The following is an 18749-nucleotide window of genomic DNA, read 5'->3' as shown; positions in this document are numbered from 1 at the left end:
GATAGTCCCTGCCTCAACTACATCCTCTGGCTGTTCCATACACCCACCACCCTTTGCATGAAAGAGTTAAGGGCTTGTCCCACGAGCATGCGACTCCATGCGGCAAGCGCGACCAAACCAGAAGCGGGGGCTGTGCGGAGGTCGAGTGAGTGACATGAAGTTCGAGTGAAGTCCGCGGGAAGTTCGCGCGTGACGTTACGGCGTCGAGGCGGCTGCGGGCCGGCAGGCCGTTGCCGCGCGGAATTTTTGAACACGGTCAGTTTTTCGGTCCCCCGCGCGATGTTGGGACCAGCTCTGTACAACTCCATACGGCTCCGGCGATCGAAGTGGGACCGGCCCCGCGAGGCCGTACGGCTCAAGCGACCACGTTAGGTCGAGCTTGCCGCATGGAGTCGCATGCTCGTGGGACAGGCCCTTTAGGTCGCGCTTGCCGCATGGAGTCGCATGCTCGTGGGACAAGCCCTTTACTCCTCAAATTCCTATTAAATCTTTTCCCCTTCACCTTAAACCTACGTCCTCTGGTCATTGCTTCACCTACTCTAGGCAAGAGACTCTGTGCGTCTACCCGATCTCTTCCTCAGTCATGAAGATGAGGCTTCTTTACCTGAGTATGTCAGCCAGCTGCACGGCTGTGAACCATTGCCCTCGGATGTTGCGGAAGTCCTGAGCAAGCACCAGTACGCAGTACTGAATCAGGTCATAGTAATAAATATCCTCCTTCAACTGCTTTAACTCACGGCTTCCAAATGGAGGTCCTTTTAAGATATCTGTAAAATATATGGCAAGGTAAAAGGGGAAAGAATTATTGCTACACCACGGACAAAATCTTAAACCATGCTAGAAAATATAAACATAATTGCACAGCTTGCCGAGAACCATTTTCAATTTACAAACTTTATCATTTAGAGTTTAGAGATACAGCACAGAAACAGGACCCTCGGCCCAACGAGTCCGTGTCGACCAGCGATCCCCGCACATTAATGCACTGCACTAGGGACAATTTACAATTATACCAAGGCAATTAACCTACAAACCGGTACGTCTTTGGAGTGTGGGAGGAAACCAGAGACACCGGAAATAAATCCACACAGGTCACGGGGAGAACGTACAAACTCCACACAGACAGCAACATAGTCAGAATCAAACCTGGGTCTCTGGCTCTGTCAGACAGCATCTCTACCGCTGCCTGCACTGTGCCGCCCATTTGATCTTAGCAACTTGAACACACAGCAAAATTAATAAAAATTAAGCACTATTATTATGGATTTCTTCACAGAATAGTCAAAGGCAAAGATCATAGATGATCTTGACTTTGTACTTTTGGACCGCTCTATGATCTTTGGTCGAAGGTATGGAAACGAGGAATTACAGATGCTCGAATCTTGTGTAGAGTACATAATGCGAGAGTAACTCAGCGGGTCAGGAGGCATTTCTGGAGGAGGTGGATAGGAGGCGTTTCGGGTCGGGATCCTTCTTCGGACTCCAACATTTAAGAATTTGGGAACGTGGATTCACTGAATGAATTTGCAGATACTTCCTGTGCTTAAAGGGCCTGTCGCACTTGCATGCGATTGCATGCGTTTGGCGCGACCAAACGTGGTCGCTTGAGGCGTACGGGCACCGTATGGCCGCGCGGGGCCGGTCCCACTTAGAAGCGCGGAGTTGTGCGGGGCTGGTCCCGACATCGCGCGGGGCTCTAAAAAACTGGCAGTGTCCGAAATCTTCGCGTGCCAACGGCCTGTCGGCCCGCAGGCGCATTGAGGGCGTACGCAGCGTCTTGACAGCTTATGCAGCGTCTTGACGGCGTATGCCTAGCGCGTGGCGTTGCATGATGACGTCACCCCCTGGCGTGGATTTGCGTGATGACGTCATCGCCCGACGCCGTGCGACGTCCAAATTCAGTCGGCCCACCTCCTGCCCAGCTGATTGGTGAATATTACGGAAATGACGTCACGCGCGAACTTAGCACGTACTTAGCGTGAACTTCGCTTCCGTTTGGTGGCGCCAAACGCATGCAATCGCATGCAAGTGGGACAGGCCCTTTAGTGTCCGTAACCCGTAGTCAGGAGTTTGACATTTTAGTATTGTCCTGAGTGAGTACTGCGATGCTGGAGACACTCTCTTTTGGAAGAAATACTAAACCTCTTAACTGAATAAAAGACAATCCTCATTACAATATTTGGAAGAAGCGCAAGAAAATTTCCATGCTGTCCCAGCCAAGATTCATCCGAAAACAAACATTACAAAAATAGAATAAACTGGTCACTCATACACTTTGCAGCCTAGGAAGCCTGCTGTGCACAAAAGGGGCATTGTAATCCCTACATTATAAAAGGAACCATTCTTGGATGATCCGAGGCCATGAAAGGCACTATACAAATGAAAGTCTGTCTTTCTTCCATTTTAACTGGAGAAAGAGATCAGAGATTCAACAGAAAGACGTGGCTGTTAATGGAGTGGCAAAAACCAGGGACCAGCAAGAGGTCAAGATAGGAAAGAGAAGAGAGATGTCAGAGAATTGTAGGCTTGGTGGAGAATGATCATAAGTGCTAGGAGTAGAATTAGGCCATGCGGCCCATCAAGTCTACTCCACCACCAATCATGGCTGATCTATCTCTCCCTCCTAACCCCATTTTCCTGCCTTCTCCCCATAACCTCTGGCACCTGTATTAATCAAGAATCTATCTATCTCTGCCTTAAATATATCTACTGACTTTGCCTCCACAACCTTCTGTGGCAAAGAATTCCACAGATTCACCACCCTCTGACGAAATAAATTTCTCCTCATCTCCTTCCTAAAAGAACGCCCTTTAATTCTGAGGCTATGACCTCTAGTCCGAGACTCTCCCATGAGTGGAAACATCCCGTCCACATCCAATCTATCCAAGCTTTTCACTATTCTGTATGTTTCAATGAGGTCGCCCCTTATTCTTCTAAACTCCAGCGAATGTAGGCCCATTGCCTTAAAACGAGGAATTTGACGTGAGTCTCGTTGCACTGACGTGCAATGACAATAAAAGATATATTATTATTATTATTATTAAAATATCGATTTTAGTCGCACCCAGCACAGTGAGGGCAAGGGTATAATGGGTAAAGAGTTTGGAAGCAGGCTGTGGTTAGCTGGAACTGAAGTTTGGGGCGGTAAATTAGCAAAGAGCGTGTTAGAACATTACACCAGGTGAGCTGAGGAATGGTTAATGGAGTTTAATGTTGATAAGTGTGAGGTGTTGAATTTTTGGAAGGCAAACCTAGACAGGACCTTCACGGTGAATGGTAGGGCTCTGAGGAGTGTTGGGGACCAGAGGGATATAGGAAACCAAGGAACTGATTGTGGACTTTGGAAGGGGTAGGATAGGGACCCACAGTCAAGTCAAGTCACTTTTATTTCTATAGCACATCTAAAAAACAACTCTCGTTGGCCAAAGTGCTTTACATTGGTGGAGGTACTAACGTTATACAACATTGGTTCATAGATTAAGTACATACATAAATACATACATATAGCCCTCCCTCAGAGGTCGTCAAGAAAGGCTTGAGAGTAAAGATGGGTTTTTAGTCTCGACTTAAAGGAGTCGATGGAGGGGGCAGTTCTGATGGGAAGGGGGATGCTGTTCCACAGTCTAGGAGCTGCAACCGCAAAGGCGCGGTCGCCCCTGAGCTTATGCCTGGACCGTGGGATGTTCAGTAACCCCAAGTCGGCCGATCTGAGGGACCTGGAGGTGGTGTGGTGGGTGAGAAGACTTTTAATGTAGGAGGGGGCAAGCCGGTTAAGGGCTTTGTAGACATAGAGGAGGGTCTTGAAATCTATTGGGAACCGCACAGGGAGCCAGTGGAGAGAGGCCAGGATCGGGGTGATGTGGTCCCTTTTTCGGGTGCCCGTCAGGAGTCTTGCTGCGGCGTTATGGACCAGTTGCAGGCGGGACAGGGAAGATTGGCTGATGCCAGTGTAAAGGGAGTTGCAGTAATCGAGGCCGGAGGAGATAAATGTGTGGATGATCTTTTCGAGGTCATCAAACTGGAGGAATTGTTTTATTTTAGCTATCGTTCAAAGCTGGAAGAAGCTAGCTTTTACCACGGCATTGACTTGTTTGTCAAATTTCAATGCTGAGTCAAATATCACGCCAAGGTTTTTGACGTGAGGCTTGAGTAGTGGGGTAAGGCTTCCAAGACTGCCTGCTATCATTTTGATTGAGTCCGAGGGGCCGAGATTGATGACCTCAGACTTACTCTCGTTTAGTTGGAGGAAGTTCTGGGCCATCCAACACTTTATATCCTCGAGGCAGTGGATAAGGTTAAGTAGATTTGATCGGTTTTTGGGCTTCAGGGGGAGATAGAGTTGTGTATCGTCTGCGTAGCAATGGAAGGAAATGCCGTGCCTTTGGATGACGGCCTAAGGGGAGCATATACAGGGAGAAGAGAATGGGGCCAAGGATGGAACCTTGTGGAACCCCACAGCAGAGGCTAGCTGGGGAGGAGAAAGAGTTGCCTATGATAGTAGAGAAACTCCTATCTTTGAGGTAGGAGATGAACCAGCTCAGGGCAGTGCCATCAATACCAACCCCGTACCGAAGACGGTCAATTAGGATGGTGTGGTCGACAGTGTCAAATGCTGCGCTGAGGTCGAGAAGGAGGAGGATTGCACAGTCGCCTGAGTCAATGGTGAGCAGTAGGTCATTATGTACCTTCAACAAGGCAGACTCTGTGCTATGGCGGGCCCTGAAACCTGATTGGAAAGTTTCCAATTTTATATCGATGGTGGAAAGGGTCAAGAACTTCAAATTCATGGGCGTGCGTATTTCCGAAGATCTTTCCTGGTCCCAGCACACTGATGCAATCATAAAGAAAGCACATCAGCGCCTCTACTTCCTAAGAAGATTACGGGGAGTCGGTTTGTCAAGGAGGACTCTCTCGAACTTCTACAGGTGCACAGTAGAGAGCATGCTGACCGGTTGCATCGTGGCTTGGTTCGGCAACCTGAACGTCCAGGAGCGGAAAAGGCTGCAAAAAGTTGTAAACACTGCCCAGTCCATCATCGGCTCTGACCTCCCTACCATCGAGGATATCTATCGCAGACGCTGCCTCAAAAAGGCTGCCAGCATCATCAAGGACCCACACCATCCTGGCCACACACTCATCTCTCCGCTGCCATCAGGTAGAAGGTACAGGAGCCTGAAATCTGCAACATCCAGGTTCAGGAACAGTTTCCTCCCCACAGCCATCAGACTGATAAACACAACTTCAAACAAACTCTGAACTATAACAGCTTATTGAACTTTATCTGTTTATTTTCGTGTGCATATATATATTCTATGGTCACACTGATCTGATCTGATCTGTATTTATGCCTACAATATTCTGCCGTGCTGCAGCAAGTAAGAATTTCATTGTCCTATCTGGGACACATGACAATAAACTCTCTTGACTTGCATATAGTTCCTTGAAAGTGGCATCACTGGCAGATAGGGTGGTCAAGATGGCTTTTGGCACATTGGCTTTGATCAGTTGGGGTATTGCGTATAGAAGTTGGGATGTCATATTATGGATGTACAAGATGGTGTTGAGGGCGCATTTGAAGTGTTGTGATCAGTTTTGGACACCCTGCTTTAGGAAAGATGTTGTTAAGCGGGGAAGAGTGCAGAGAAGATTTACGAGGATGTTGCCAGGACTTGATGGCCTGAACTATAGGGAAAGGTTGGACAGGCTTAGATTCTATTCTTTGGAGCACAGAAGGATGAGGGGTGATCGTGTAGAAGTGTATAAGATCATGATGAAAATGGATAGGGTGAATGTACCGAGACTTGAATGAATGAATAAGTTTATTGGCCTGGTGTGTTCACATACAAGGAATTTGCCTTGGTGCTCTGCTCGCAAGTAACAACACGATATACAGTAAGCAATTAAGAATAAATCATAAAACATTAAAAATAAAACATTATAGTTTAAAGTCTTTTACCCAGAGTAGGAGAATCAAGAACCAGAGGACATAGGTTTAAGGTAATGGCCCTGTCCCACGGTACGAGTTCATTCCAAGTGTTCTCCCGAGTTAAGAAAAAATCAAACTCGTGGTAAGCACAGAGAATGAACGTAGCGGGTACGTCGGAACTCGGGGACGTCTCTTAGCGGCTCGTAACGCTAACGGCAGGTACTCGTGAAGACTCGCTAACGGCAGGTATGCACAGGAAGACTCGTAAAGATTTTTCAACATGTTGAAAATTGTCCACGAGAGCCCCGAGTACCAACGGGCGGCCATTACCGTAAATCTCCGAGATCGAATCAGGGCAAACTCGGGAGAGCTCTTGGAATGAACTCGTACCGTGGGACAGGGCTTTAAGAGGAGAGAGAGTTAATAGGAACCTGATGGGCAACTTTTTCCACACAGCGGGCGGTGGGTATATGAAACGTGCTGCCCGAGGGAGTAGTTGAGGCAGGTACTATAACACCATTGAAATGACATTTGTAAGAATACTTGGATACAATACAATACAATACAATACAATTTATTTGTCACTTGAACCTCATAGAGGCTCAAATGAAATGTTGTTTCTACAGTCATACACACAAGAAAAAAAGACCCAAGACACAACACAATTTACACAGACATCCATCACAGCGCATCTCCTCCTCGCTGTGATGGAAGGCAAAAAAACTTATCTCTCCCCTGCACTTCCCATTCCCCTCCCGATGTCAGAGTCAAAGTCAAAGCCCCCGGCGGGCGATGGCAATTGTCCCGCGGCCATTAACGCCGCGCCGGGCGATGCAAGGCCGCGCTCCGGGTCTTGTTGTTGGAGCCCTAGGCGGGCGCTAGCAAAGTCCCGCAGCCATTCCAAACCACGCCGGACGGCGATGTCAGGCCCCGCTCCAGGTACTCCTTGACCCCGCGACTCGGGCGGGAGAAGTCGCCGTTGCGGAAGCCCCGAAAAGCGGCCTCCCAGCAGGGACCCGCGGGCTCCCGATATCACCGTCCACCGGACCCGCGGCCGGAGCCTCCGAATCCCCGGGGGTCGAGCCACAGCAGCGCGCCACCACAGCTCCTCCCGCTCCGAACTCGGCCAGCTCCATGATGGTAAGTAGTCCGCAGCTCCGCGACTGGAGCCCCAGGTCGCTCCTGCAGGAGGCCGCTCCACGTTGCAGCCCCAACGACAACGGAGACCCGACAGGGAAAAGGTCGGGTTCTCCGTGCAGGGGAAAGATTTTAAAAGTTTCCCCCCCCACCCCCTGCCCCCACACACACACACACACACATACACACACACACACACACACACACACACACACCCCATCAAAAATAAATAAAAACTACATTAAAACGGGACAAAAAATAACAAAAAGACAGACGGACTGCAGAGGCCGCTGCGACGTGAGTTGTTTAGAGGGATATGGGTCAAACGTGGGCAGGTGGGACTAGCATAGATGGGGCATCTTGGGCTGAAGGACTCGTTTCTATGCTATATAACTCTAATGATGTTTTGAAAATCTAGTAAACAAAAATTAATTCAAGAAAAAGACTTGGAAGCTATAGCAATGTTGAATGGAAAGTTTTAGGTACAAGAGTTGAAGTCTCAGAGCCTGGGCTGGAGTGAGGAAAGACTCCTCGATCATTTTCTAACTGTGTGTTAAATGAATGTGAATATACTTATTAACCGAACTCCTGGCAGAAAACATGCTCGTTTGAAAGTAAACGTGCAAACTCAGAAACCACAAGGTGTAGTAAATGAAATGTCACGTTTCCTCAGGAAAATGGCTTTCTTCAGAGGTTAGGTTCAAGTCAACCTGACAAAAACTTTATGGAGCACAGCTGAGACAAATAGTTGGCAATGCTAAATGTGAACTAGAATGTTGGCACTGCACTCAGAACACAGGTGATGACCAGCGTTCCGTTTTCAGAACTCCCAATTTGAAGGTGAAGAATGTAAGGAAAGAGAATGGTAATGTCCTGAAACATATCCATAAGACCGTAAGGCATAGGAGCAGAATTAGACCATTCAGCCCATCGAGTCTACTCCGCTATTCAATCATTGCTGATCTATTGGAGGTACACAAAATTGCTGGGGAAACTCAGCGGGTGCAGCAGCATCTATGGAGCGAAGGAAATAGGCGACGTTTCGGGCCGAAACCCTTCTTCAGACTGATGGAAGAATAGAAATTTCTATGTTTCTATGACTCCGCTATTTTTAAGAGCCCTATCTAGCTCTCTCTTGAAAGCATCCAGAGAACCCGCCTCCACCGCCCTCATTGCTGATCTATTCTTCCCTTTCAAACCCCCTTCTCCCGCCTTCACCCCCGTAACCTTTGATGCCCTTCCTAATCCAGAACCTAGCAAGAATCTACCAACAGTGTATTAGGTGCCTGGAAAGTGCTGCCAGAGATGGTAGTGGAAGCAGATATGATAGTGGCATTTAAGAGGCGTTTAGATAGGTACATGAATGTGCAGGGAATGGAAGGGCATGGATCGTGAGCAAGCAGGAAGGATCAGTTGAATCTGGCATTATGTTCTGCACACACATCGTGGGCCAAAGAGCCTGCTCCTGTTTTATGTTCTAAGATGAGTTGAGGACAGCATAGATCATACTCCACCATTCAATCATTGCTGATAGACAATAGACAATAGGTGCAGGAGTAGGCCATTCAGCCATTCGAGCCAGCACCGCCATTCAATGTGATCATGGCTGATCATCCCCAATCAGTACCCCGTTCCTGCCTTCTCCCCATATCCCCTGACTCCCCTGATGAGTTGGATGATCAGCCATGATCATATTGAATGGCGGTGCAGGCTCGAAGGGCCGAATGGCCTACTCCTGAACCTATTTTCTATGTTTCTATGACTCCGCTATTTTTAAGAGCCCTATCTAGCTCTCTCTTGAAAGCATCCAGAGAACCCGCCTCCACCGCCCTCAGAGGCAGAGAATTCCACAGACTCACCACTCTCTGGGAGAAAAAGTGTTTCCTCATCTCCGTTCTAAATGGCTTACTCCTTATTCTTAAAGTGTGGCCCCTGGTTCTGGACTCCCCTAACATCGGGAACATATTTCCTGCCTCCAGCGTGTCCAAACCCTTAACAATCTTATATGTCTCAATGAGATACCCTCTCATCCCCAGAGTGTACAAGCCCAGCTGCTCCATTCTCTCAGCATATGACAGTCCCGCCATACCGGGAATGAACCTTGTAAACCTACGCTGCACTCCCTTAATAGCAAGAATGTCCTTCCTCAAATTAGGGGACCAAAACTGCACACAATACTCCAGGTGTGGTCTCACTAGGGCTCTGTACAACTGCAGGAGGACCTCTTTGGTCCTATACTCGACTACTCTTGTTATGAAGGCCAACATGCCATTCCCTTTCTTTACTGCCTGCTGTACCTGCATGCTTACTTTCATTGACTGATGAACAAGGATCCCCAGATCCCGTTGTACTTCCCCTTTTCCCAACTTGACGCCATTTAGATAGTAATCTGCCTTCCTGTTTTTGCTACCAAAGCGGATAACCTCACATTTATCCGCATTAAACTTCATCTGCCATGCATCTGCCCACTCCCCCAACCTGTCCAAGTCACCCTGCATTCTCATAGCATCCTCCTCACAGTTCACACTGCCACCCAGCTTTGTGTCATCTGCAAATTTGCTAATGTTACTTTGAATCCCTTCATCCAAATCATTGATGTATATTGTAAATAGCTGCGGTCCCAGCACCGAGCCTTGCGGTACCCCATTAGTCACTGCCTGCCATTCTGAAAGGGACCCGTTAATCCCTACTCTTTGTTTCCTGTCTGCCAACCACTTCTCTATCCATGTCAGCACTCTACCCCCAATACCATGTGCCCTAATTTTTCCCATTAATCTCCTATGTGGGACCTTATCAAATGCTTTCTGAAAGTCCAGGTACATTACTTTGATAAGGTCCCGCACGGGAGACTGGTGACTAAAATTAGAGCACATGGTATTGGGGGTAGGGTGTTGACATGGATAGAAAATTGTTTGGCAGACCGGAAGCAAAGAGTAGGAGTGAACGGGTCCTTTTCAGAATGGCAGGCAGTAGCGAGTGGAGTGCCGCAAGGCTCGGTGTTGGGGCCGCAACTGTTTACCATATATATTAATGATTTGGAAGAGGGAATTAGGAGCAACACCAGCAAGTTTGCGGATGACACAAAGCTGGGTGGCAGTGTGAACTGTGAAGAGGATATTAGGAGGTTGCAGGGTGACCTGGACAGGTTGAGCGAGTGGGCAGATGCAGTATAATATAGATAAATGTGAGGTTACCCACTTTGGCGTAAAAAACAAGGGGGCAGATTATTATCTCAATAGGGTTAGGTTAGGTAAGGGGGAGGTGCGGCGAGACCTGGGCGTCCTTGTACACCGGTCACTGAAAGTTGGCTTACAGGTACAGCAGGCAGTGAAGAAAGCTAATGGAATGTTGGCCTTCATAAAAAGAGGATTTCAGTATAGGAGTAGAGAGGTTCTTCTGCAGTTGTATAGGGCTCTGGTGAGACCACATCTGGAGTATTGTGTACAGTTTTGGACATTTTTGTGATTGAGGCAGTGCAGCGTAGGTTCACGAGATTGATCCCTGGGATGGTGGGACTGTCATATGAGGAAAGATTGAAAAGACTAGGCTTGTATTCACTGAAGTTTAGACGGCTGCCCAGCCAGCAGCTGTCTGTCTCTTCATCTTTTTATTTTTTATTTTAGTTAGTTAAGTGTTTTGTTTGGAGGTCTTTTTTTATGTGGGGGGTGGGGGGGGGGGGGGGGAAGGGCGAAACTACCTTTCAGGGTCGCTACCTGGTCGGAGAGGCAGCTTTTCTCCGGGCTGCAGCTTCGACCCGTCCTCGCGGCCTACCAGCGGGCCTGGAGCGGCGTTTCCTGTCGGGGACCGCCAAGAACCTCGGCTTCGGCGGCGGCACAGCGCTGGAGCGCTATCGCGGAGCGGGCGATGCCTTGCCTGGGTCGCCGCGCTGGAGCTCCGGTGAGCTGAGACCGCCGGGTAAAACATCGCGGAGCTGCGGGTCTGAGGAGCGACCAGCTGCGGGCGGCGGCGCTGAACTTAACATCGGGAGCCTGGGATCTCTAGATGAGATCGCCAGTTGTGGAGCTCCAACCGGCGCGGCCATGTTGGCTTCGGAAGCCGCGGCCTCCAGTGCGGAAGCGGCCGTTCCAGGGTTCCCAGGCCGCTGGGAGGACTCTCCCGACGCCGGAGCAACATCACCCGGCGAGAACGGCCAGGAACATCGGGCCTCCGTAGAGGCAACTGTGGAGGCCTCAATAGGCCCGACTATGGGTGAACTGGGGTTGGGGACTGGACTTTGTGCCTTCCCTCATGGTGGGAGCCATTGTGGGGGGTTGTTCTATGTGTTTAAGACTCTCATTGGTGTTATGTCTGTAATCTTTTTTTATGTGCTGCAAAATGGTAAAAAGCATTTCACTTCACTACACCTGGGTGTATGTGAATGTGAGTAATAAAATAAAATACCTTTGATACCTTTGATGCCTTTGATGAGGGGGGATCTTATAGAAACATATAAAATTATTAAAGGACTGGTCAAGCTAGATGCAGGAAAAATGTTCCCAATGTTGGGCGAGTCCAGAACCAGGGGCTACAGTCTTAGAATAAAGGGGAGGTCATTTAAGACTGAGGTGGGAAAAAACTTTTTCACCCAGAGAGTTGTGAATTTATGGAATTCCCTGCCACAGAGGGCAGTGGAGGCCAAATCACTGGATGGATTTAAGAGAGAGTTAGATAGAGCTCTAGGGGCTAGTGGAGTCAAGGGATATCGGGAGAAGGCAGGCACGGGTTATTGATAGGGGACGATCAGCCAAGAACACAATGAATGGCGGTGCTGGCTCAAAGGCCCGAATGGCCTCCTCCTGCACCTATTTTCTATGTTTCTATGTTCCTTGTGTCAACAAAGGCTTTAAGGGCCTGTCCCACTTGGCGATTTTTTCGGCGAATGCCGGCATAATTGACTGACGTATCAGGTCATCGAAAAAGTTGCGGCGCGATGCTGCGTGATGACGTATCGACGCACGGTGTTTCCTCAAGTGTCGCAACATTTTTTTGTCGCCGCTGGATTTTGAAGTGTTCAAAATCTTTCGGCGACCCTGATACGTCAGCCAATAACGCGGCAGTCGCCAGCAAGTGGGACAGGTCCTTTGTTCAGTGTGTACAGAATTCTAAACTCAGTCCCTTGCTCTACTTGAGGTAAACAGAAAATGCTGGAGTAACTCAGGGGGTCAGGCAGCATCTCTGGAGAAAATTGATAGGTGACGTTTCGGGTCAGGACCCTTCTTCAGACTGATTGGGGGAGGGGGACTGGAAGCAAGAAAAAATCCTTGCTCTGCTTCCTGTACACCCATGACTGCGTAGCCAAGCACTAGATTAGGTAGGCATCGTGATCAGCATGGATGGTGTAGTCCAAAAGTACAAAGTCAATTTGATCTTTAAGTTTGTGATACTACTCAACTATAACGCATTCCTTTGCCTCTTGCATAAAACTACATAACTTTTGGAAAGGAATCTTTGAAATTTTCTCGAAAACATTAAAAACAAAACCGGACCCCCATACGGAACTGATTATTTTCGGAACGGCAGAAGCCTGCCCTGAGCTATCAATATTTCAAAGACGTTTCCTTAATTATGGCCTGATGATGGCGAAAAAGGTTATACTTAAATTTTGGAAAAATACAGCTGCCCCTACTCTTAAAATGTGGATTGCAAACATGTCTGAGACGCTACATCTTGAAAATATGAGACTTGTCTTAGCAAGAAAATCAGAGCAATTTTCGAAGACATAGATTCCATTCATTGATTCATTACAAGGATAGTATGGTGCCACACAACTTCGGAATTAGACCGATTTACAGACTGGGTGATGGGTGGGGAGAGAAATGAAGCAGGTATATCAACACTTTTTGTTTTTTTCCTTGTTTTTGTCTTTTTATTTCTTTACGTTTTTCCTATTTCTTTTACTTACTCACTCTTCGACTACACTCGTTTGGTAGTTTAGTGGTTCTATTCTCACACATTCACTTTCTCTTTCATTCTCTGTCTTTCTTGCTCTTTCTCTCTTTTTCTATTTCATCTTTGCTAAAAATTAAAATTGAAGCTGTCCAATAAATGTATTATGTCGTATGCTGCGGTTTATACTTTTGTACACTGCTTCTAATAAAAATATTTGTTTAAAAAATAAAATAAATAAAGTTTGTGATACTACTGTTGTCAGTTTGATCTACAACGATGCGATGAAGGAGAGGAAAGAGATTGTGAATCCAGTGTCACGGTGCCAGAACAATAACCTGCCCTTAACATAAGAGAGACAAAGGAACTGGTTGTTGATCCATGGAAACGAGGGGATGAACACAACCCTGTCCTCATCAATGGAGCTACTGTAGAGATGTTCAACAATTTCTACTTAAAAAGCATCTCTATCACCAGCAACCTAACCTGGTCCCCTCTGGAATTTCTCCAGATGCGCGATAGTAAGTATTCTGATGCATCTAGCCTGGTATGGGAACTGCTCTGTTGTTCTTGACTGCCTGAATCTGCAGAGAGTGCTGAACAAACCTAGTCCATCACATGCTTACAACCTCCTTCCATCCAGCCCATCAGGGGTGCTTGCATGGTATAGATCAGGTGTATGGTATAGAGCATATTGACCGCTTGCATCACGGCCTGGTTCGGCAACACAAGCAAGAAGGAGATTGCAAAAATTGGTGGACACTGCCCAGTCCATTACTGATCTCCCCACCATAGAAGGGATCTTTCGGAGGCACTGCTTCAAGAAGGCAGCCAGCATCATCCAAGACCCACATCACCTTGACCATACTCTAATTTCACACCTACCATCGCCGTAAGATATAAGAGACTGAAAACCGTGACCACCAGGTTCAACAATATCTTCTGCCCAACAACAATGAGGATATTGAACTCTGCATTGCACTAACCAAAGAACTATAGACTGCCTTGCTTTGCACTAAGGACTGGACTTTGTTTGCACTAGTATTGGGGTTATTAATTTATTGAATTGCTTGTTTATCCGTGTGTAGTGTGTTACAGGCCTGCTAAACATCCAAGCAAGTAAAAAAGAATTTAATTGTTATATTGTTGGTATCTGTGACAATTAATCATTCTTGACTCTCGACACTTCCCAAGGCCGTACAGTTGGAGTCAGCTCACACCGAAGAAAAGTAAAGGATGCAGAAATGTTTAGTGTTCCTTGATTTTGTAACAAATAAGAGTTGTTTTACCTTTTAACTTCAGCAGCAGTATGGGGATCTTATTATCCGGGCTTTCTGCAACTTCAGTTGCCAAATGAAAAACGTGAACATCCCTCTTTGAATCTTGATCCAAATAGTCCTTGACTGCATTCCTGAGCACAGAACGCAAAGTAAGAGAACGCTTTGATAAAATATATCTGGTATTCACATTATAAAAAAGAAACCACTCTACCAATGCAAAATTATTCCTTTGGTTGAAAAGAAACTTGCCTTCTTGAACTGTATGTTTTCTAGTTACTTGGACAATGATATTACAGCAATTTCTCCCTGAACAAGCCATATTGAAGCAATGGCCAAGAAAGCACACCAACACCTCTACGTCCTTATAAGGATTAGGAAGTTTGGCATGTCGCCAATAACCTTAACAACTTTTACAGATGCAATGAATGTAGAAAGCATTTAATCGGGAAGCATCACAGCACGCTTTGGGAATAGCTCCATTCAAGACCGCAAGAAATTGCAGAGAGTTGTGGATGTAGCCCAGACCGTCATGCAAACCAGCCTCCCTTCCATTGACTCCATCTATACTTCACGCTGCCTCGGCAAGTCCGCCAGTTTAATCAAGGATGAGTCTCACCCTGGTTACTCCCTCTTCGATCAGCCAAGAGGTACAGACGTTTGAAAATGCATACCGCCAGATTACAGCACGGAAACAGGCCATCTCAGCCCTTCTAGTCCGTGCCGAACACTTACTCTCACCTAGTCCCATCTACCTGCACTCAGACCATAACCCTCCATTCCTTTCCCGTCCATATACCTATCCAATTTATTTTTAAATGATAAAATCGTACCTGCCTCCACCACTTCCACTGGAAGCTCATTCCACACAGCTACCACTCTCTGAGTAAAGAAGTTCCCCCTCATGTTACCCCTAAACTTTTGTCCCTTAATTCTCAAATCATGTCCTCTTGTTTGAATCTTCCCTACTCTCAATGGAAAAAGCTTATCCACGTCAACTCTGTCTATGCCTCTCATAATTTTAAGGACCTCTATCAAGTCCCCCCTTAAGCTTCTGCGCTCCAAAGAATAAAGACCTATCTTGTGCACGTGACAATAATAAACAAAATAATTATTTTGGTTGAAAAGGAAGTCTTGCCTTCTCGAGCTGTATGTTTTCACAAGATCAAAAGTCATAGGTGCAGAATCAAGCTATTCGGCCCATCAGGTCTACTCCGCCATTCAATCATGGCTGATTTATCATTCCCTCTCAAACCCATTCCCCTGATTTCTCCCCGTAACCCATGACACCCTTTCTAATCGTATCTACGGTATTGTTGGCTCTATCGTATTCAAGTATGCATTATCCAATTTGATTGGATAGTACAAAAAACAAAGCTTTGCTGTATCTCGGTGCACCTAAACCAAGCGGGAAATGGTGTGGAGGTGTAGCAGGGAGATGGGCTAATTCACGGTAACAACTGATAGAACAAAGAGGACAAGGAATGGATCGCCATTCGAATCCGTCAATGTCTGCCTTAAAAATATCCATTAACTTGGCCTCTACAGCTATCTGTGGCGATGCACCATAGAAAGCATTTTATCAGGATGCATCTCGGTTTGGGAACAGCTCCATCCAAGATGGCAAGAAACTGCAGCGAATTGTGGACGCAGCTAAGACCATCACACGAACCAACCTCCCTTCTATTGACTCCATGTATACCTCACGCTGCCTCGGGAAGGGCGTCAGTGTAACCAAGGACAATTCGCACTCTGGTCACTCCCTCTCGCCCCACCCCTCTCCCATCAGCCAAAAGATAGAGCTAGATAGGGCTCTTAAAGATAGCAGAGTCAGGGGATATGGGGAGAAGGCAGGAACGGGGTATTGATTAGGGATGATCAGCCATGATCACATTGAATGGTGGTGCTGGCTCGAAGGGCCGAATGGCCTACTCCTGAACCTATTGTCTATTATATAGAAGTGTGAAAACGCACACCTCCAGATTCAAGGACAGTTTCTTCCCAGCTGTTACTCCTTGATCGGACTTTGCTTGCTTAACCTTATGCTAAACGTTATTCCATTATCATGCATCTATACACTGCAAATAGCTCATTTGTATTGTCTTTCTGCTGACTGCATAACACGTAACAAAAGCTTTTCACTGTACCTCGGTAAACGTGACGATAAACTGAACTGAATTCCACATTAAACTGCAACTGAACTAAATTCCATAAAATCACCACCCCTAACGAACTTCCTCTTCATCTCAATTCTGAAGATACCTCCGTTTATTCTGAGGTAGACAAAAATGCTGGAGAAACTCAGCGAGTGAGGCAGCATCTATGGAGCGAAGGAAATAGGCGACGTTTCGGGTCGAGACCCTTCTTTAGACTGATGTGAGGGTGGAAAGAAGAAAGGAAGAGGTGGAGACAGTGGGCTGGGGAGAGAGCTGGGAAGGGGAGGAGAAAGCAGGGACTACCTGAAATTGGAGAAGTCAATGTTCATACCGCTGGGGTGCAAACTGCCCAAGCGAAATATGAGGCGCTGCTCCTCCAATTTGCGGTGGGACTCACTCTGGCCACGGAGGAGGCACAGGAAAGAATGGTCGGATTCGGAATGGGAGGGGGCGTTGAAGTGCTGAGCCACCGGGAGATCAGGTTGGTTATTGCGAACCGAGCGGAGATGTTGGGCGAAGCGATCGCCAAGCCTGCGCTTGGTCCAGCATCTGCAGTTCCTTTTTAAACATGATGGGTCTGAAGAAGGGTTTCGGCCCGAAACGTTGCCTATTTCCTTCGCTCCATAGATGCTGCTGCACCCGCTGAGTTTCTCCAGCATTTTTGTCTACCTTCCTTCTTAAAACATTCCTTTTATTCTGAGGCTGTGCCCTCGGGCCCTGGGCTCTCCCACTAGTGGAAACCAAAGATCCTAGAGGCTCCTCTATAATCTTTGGTGGAAACATCCTCACCACGTCTACTCTAACCAGTGTTTCTAGGTTATTTAGTGATAGTTTTGTATTATATTTTTATATTTATAGTTTTCCTAGGTTTTCCCGTTACTTGGACATTCTGATTACTTCAGGAATCTCCAAGCATTTGCCTCTTGGAAGCATTTCACTAACAGATTCAAGTTGACCCAGGTGACAATTTAATTTCTTGAGCTGGAAGGAAGGCGCAGGACTGCGATCTCCGGCACTCTTTTTCGGAGGCCGCTGCCGGCGGGAGCTCCAAGGCCTCGCCTCAGGCCTCGGCTTCCCAGCGGAGACCTCGGGACTAAATACGCGAACCCACGACCACCAAAATGTGCGGGACCCCCATGTCCGACTTACCGCTTGGTCGCTCCGCCTTCCGACGCCGAGCTGCCGAGGCTGCAGGCCGCCATCGCCCCACTAGGCCGCAGTGGCTCGCGGTTTCCATGGCAACGGAGCCCATCTGCTCCGCAGCAACACTCTCCACGCAGACTTCTCAGTGTGATATCAACAAAATCACACTTTAATTATTATACCTGCACGACAATTACAATGCATGACTGCTTGCAGTTGCAGACATAACCAAATAGATTCAGGAACAGTTTGTTCCCAGCTGTTATCAGGCATTTGGAATATTTTGGAGGACCAAGAAACCAAGAACCAAGAACTGAACTATCCTACCAACAACTAAAGAGCAGTCTCTGAACTACTTGTGGGAAGACGATGTACAGAGGGCATTCGATCCAATTTGAGATTCCAGCTACCAAGACAGATGTGCACAGCAATTCGTTCTTCCCCCGCACAATTAAAGCATGGAATAATCTTCACCCTACCATAGTCACCCAACCAGATACAACTAAACTTAAGGTAGCTCTTTCTTCCCAAAAACCCTTTCTGGCTTATGTCTTCCCTCCACCACCTCCAGTTTAAATTCCATTTGGAATATTTTGGAGGACCAAGAAACCAAGAATCAAGAACTGCAGATGCTGGTTTTCACCAAAGATCATAGAGCGGATGATCTTTGGTTTTCACCTGAAGGTAGACACAAAATGCTGGAGTAACTCAGCGGGATGGGCAGCATCTCTGGAGAGAAGGAATAGATGACGTTTCAGGTCTGAAGAAGGATCTCGCCCCGAAATGTCCCCCAGTACTTCTCACCAGAGATGCTGCCTGGCCTGCTGAGTTACTCCAGCATTCTGTGTCTTATCTTCGTCCTGAACTACTATCTATCTCATTGGAAATCCTTGGACTATCTTTGATCGGTCTTTACTGGCTTTATCTTACACTGAACGTTATTCCTGTATCATGTATCATCTGTACAATGTGAAGAACTCGATTGTAATCATGTATTGTCTTTCCACTGACTGGTTAGCACACAACAAAAACTTTTCACTGTACCTCGGTACACGTGAAAATAAACTAAACTAAACCAAAAATACATTTTAAATCATCTAAGTCGAATTATTTTGTTTAAACAGTTAGTATAGTATAGGAAGAAGGGTTTTGGCCCGAAATGTTGCTTATTTCCTTCGCTCCATAGATGCTGCTGCACCCGCTGAGTTTCTCCAGCATTTTTGT

General features: G+C 47.0%; 1 protein-coding gene across 1 annotated transcript in view; it reads right to left on the bottom strand.

The window, feature by feature from the left end:
* Positions 1–17699, bottom strand: part of iqcb1 (IQ motif containing B1) — a 72285-nt gene extending 54586 nt beyond the window's left edge. The window contains exons 1-3 of the mRNA XM_033024894.1: positions 17532–17699; positions 14239–14360; positions 605–767 (exon numbers count right to left, since the gene is read on the bottom strand). Coding sequence (XP_032880785.1) covers positions 605–767; positions 14239–14360; positions 17532–17584 — 338 coding nt within the window. The 5' untranslated portion in view covers positions 17585–17699. The remainder of the gene's footprint in view (positions 1–604; positions 768–14238; positions 14361–17531) is intronic.
* Between the last annotated feature and the right edge of the window lie 1050 nt (positions 17700–18749).

The sequence above is a fragment of the Amblyraja radiata genome, chromosome 7 (genome assembly GCF_010909765.2).
Source record: "Amblyraja radiata isolate CabotCenter1 chromosome 7, sAmbRad1.1.pri, whole genome shotgun sequence".
Classification (NCBI taxonomy): Eukaryota; Metazoa; Chordata; class Chondrichthyes; order Rajiformes; family Rajidae; genus Amblyraja; species Amblyraja radiata.
The sequence above is the reverse complement of the archived record's forward strand: the minus strand, read 5'-3'. Positions and strand labels throughout refer to the sequence as shown.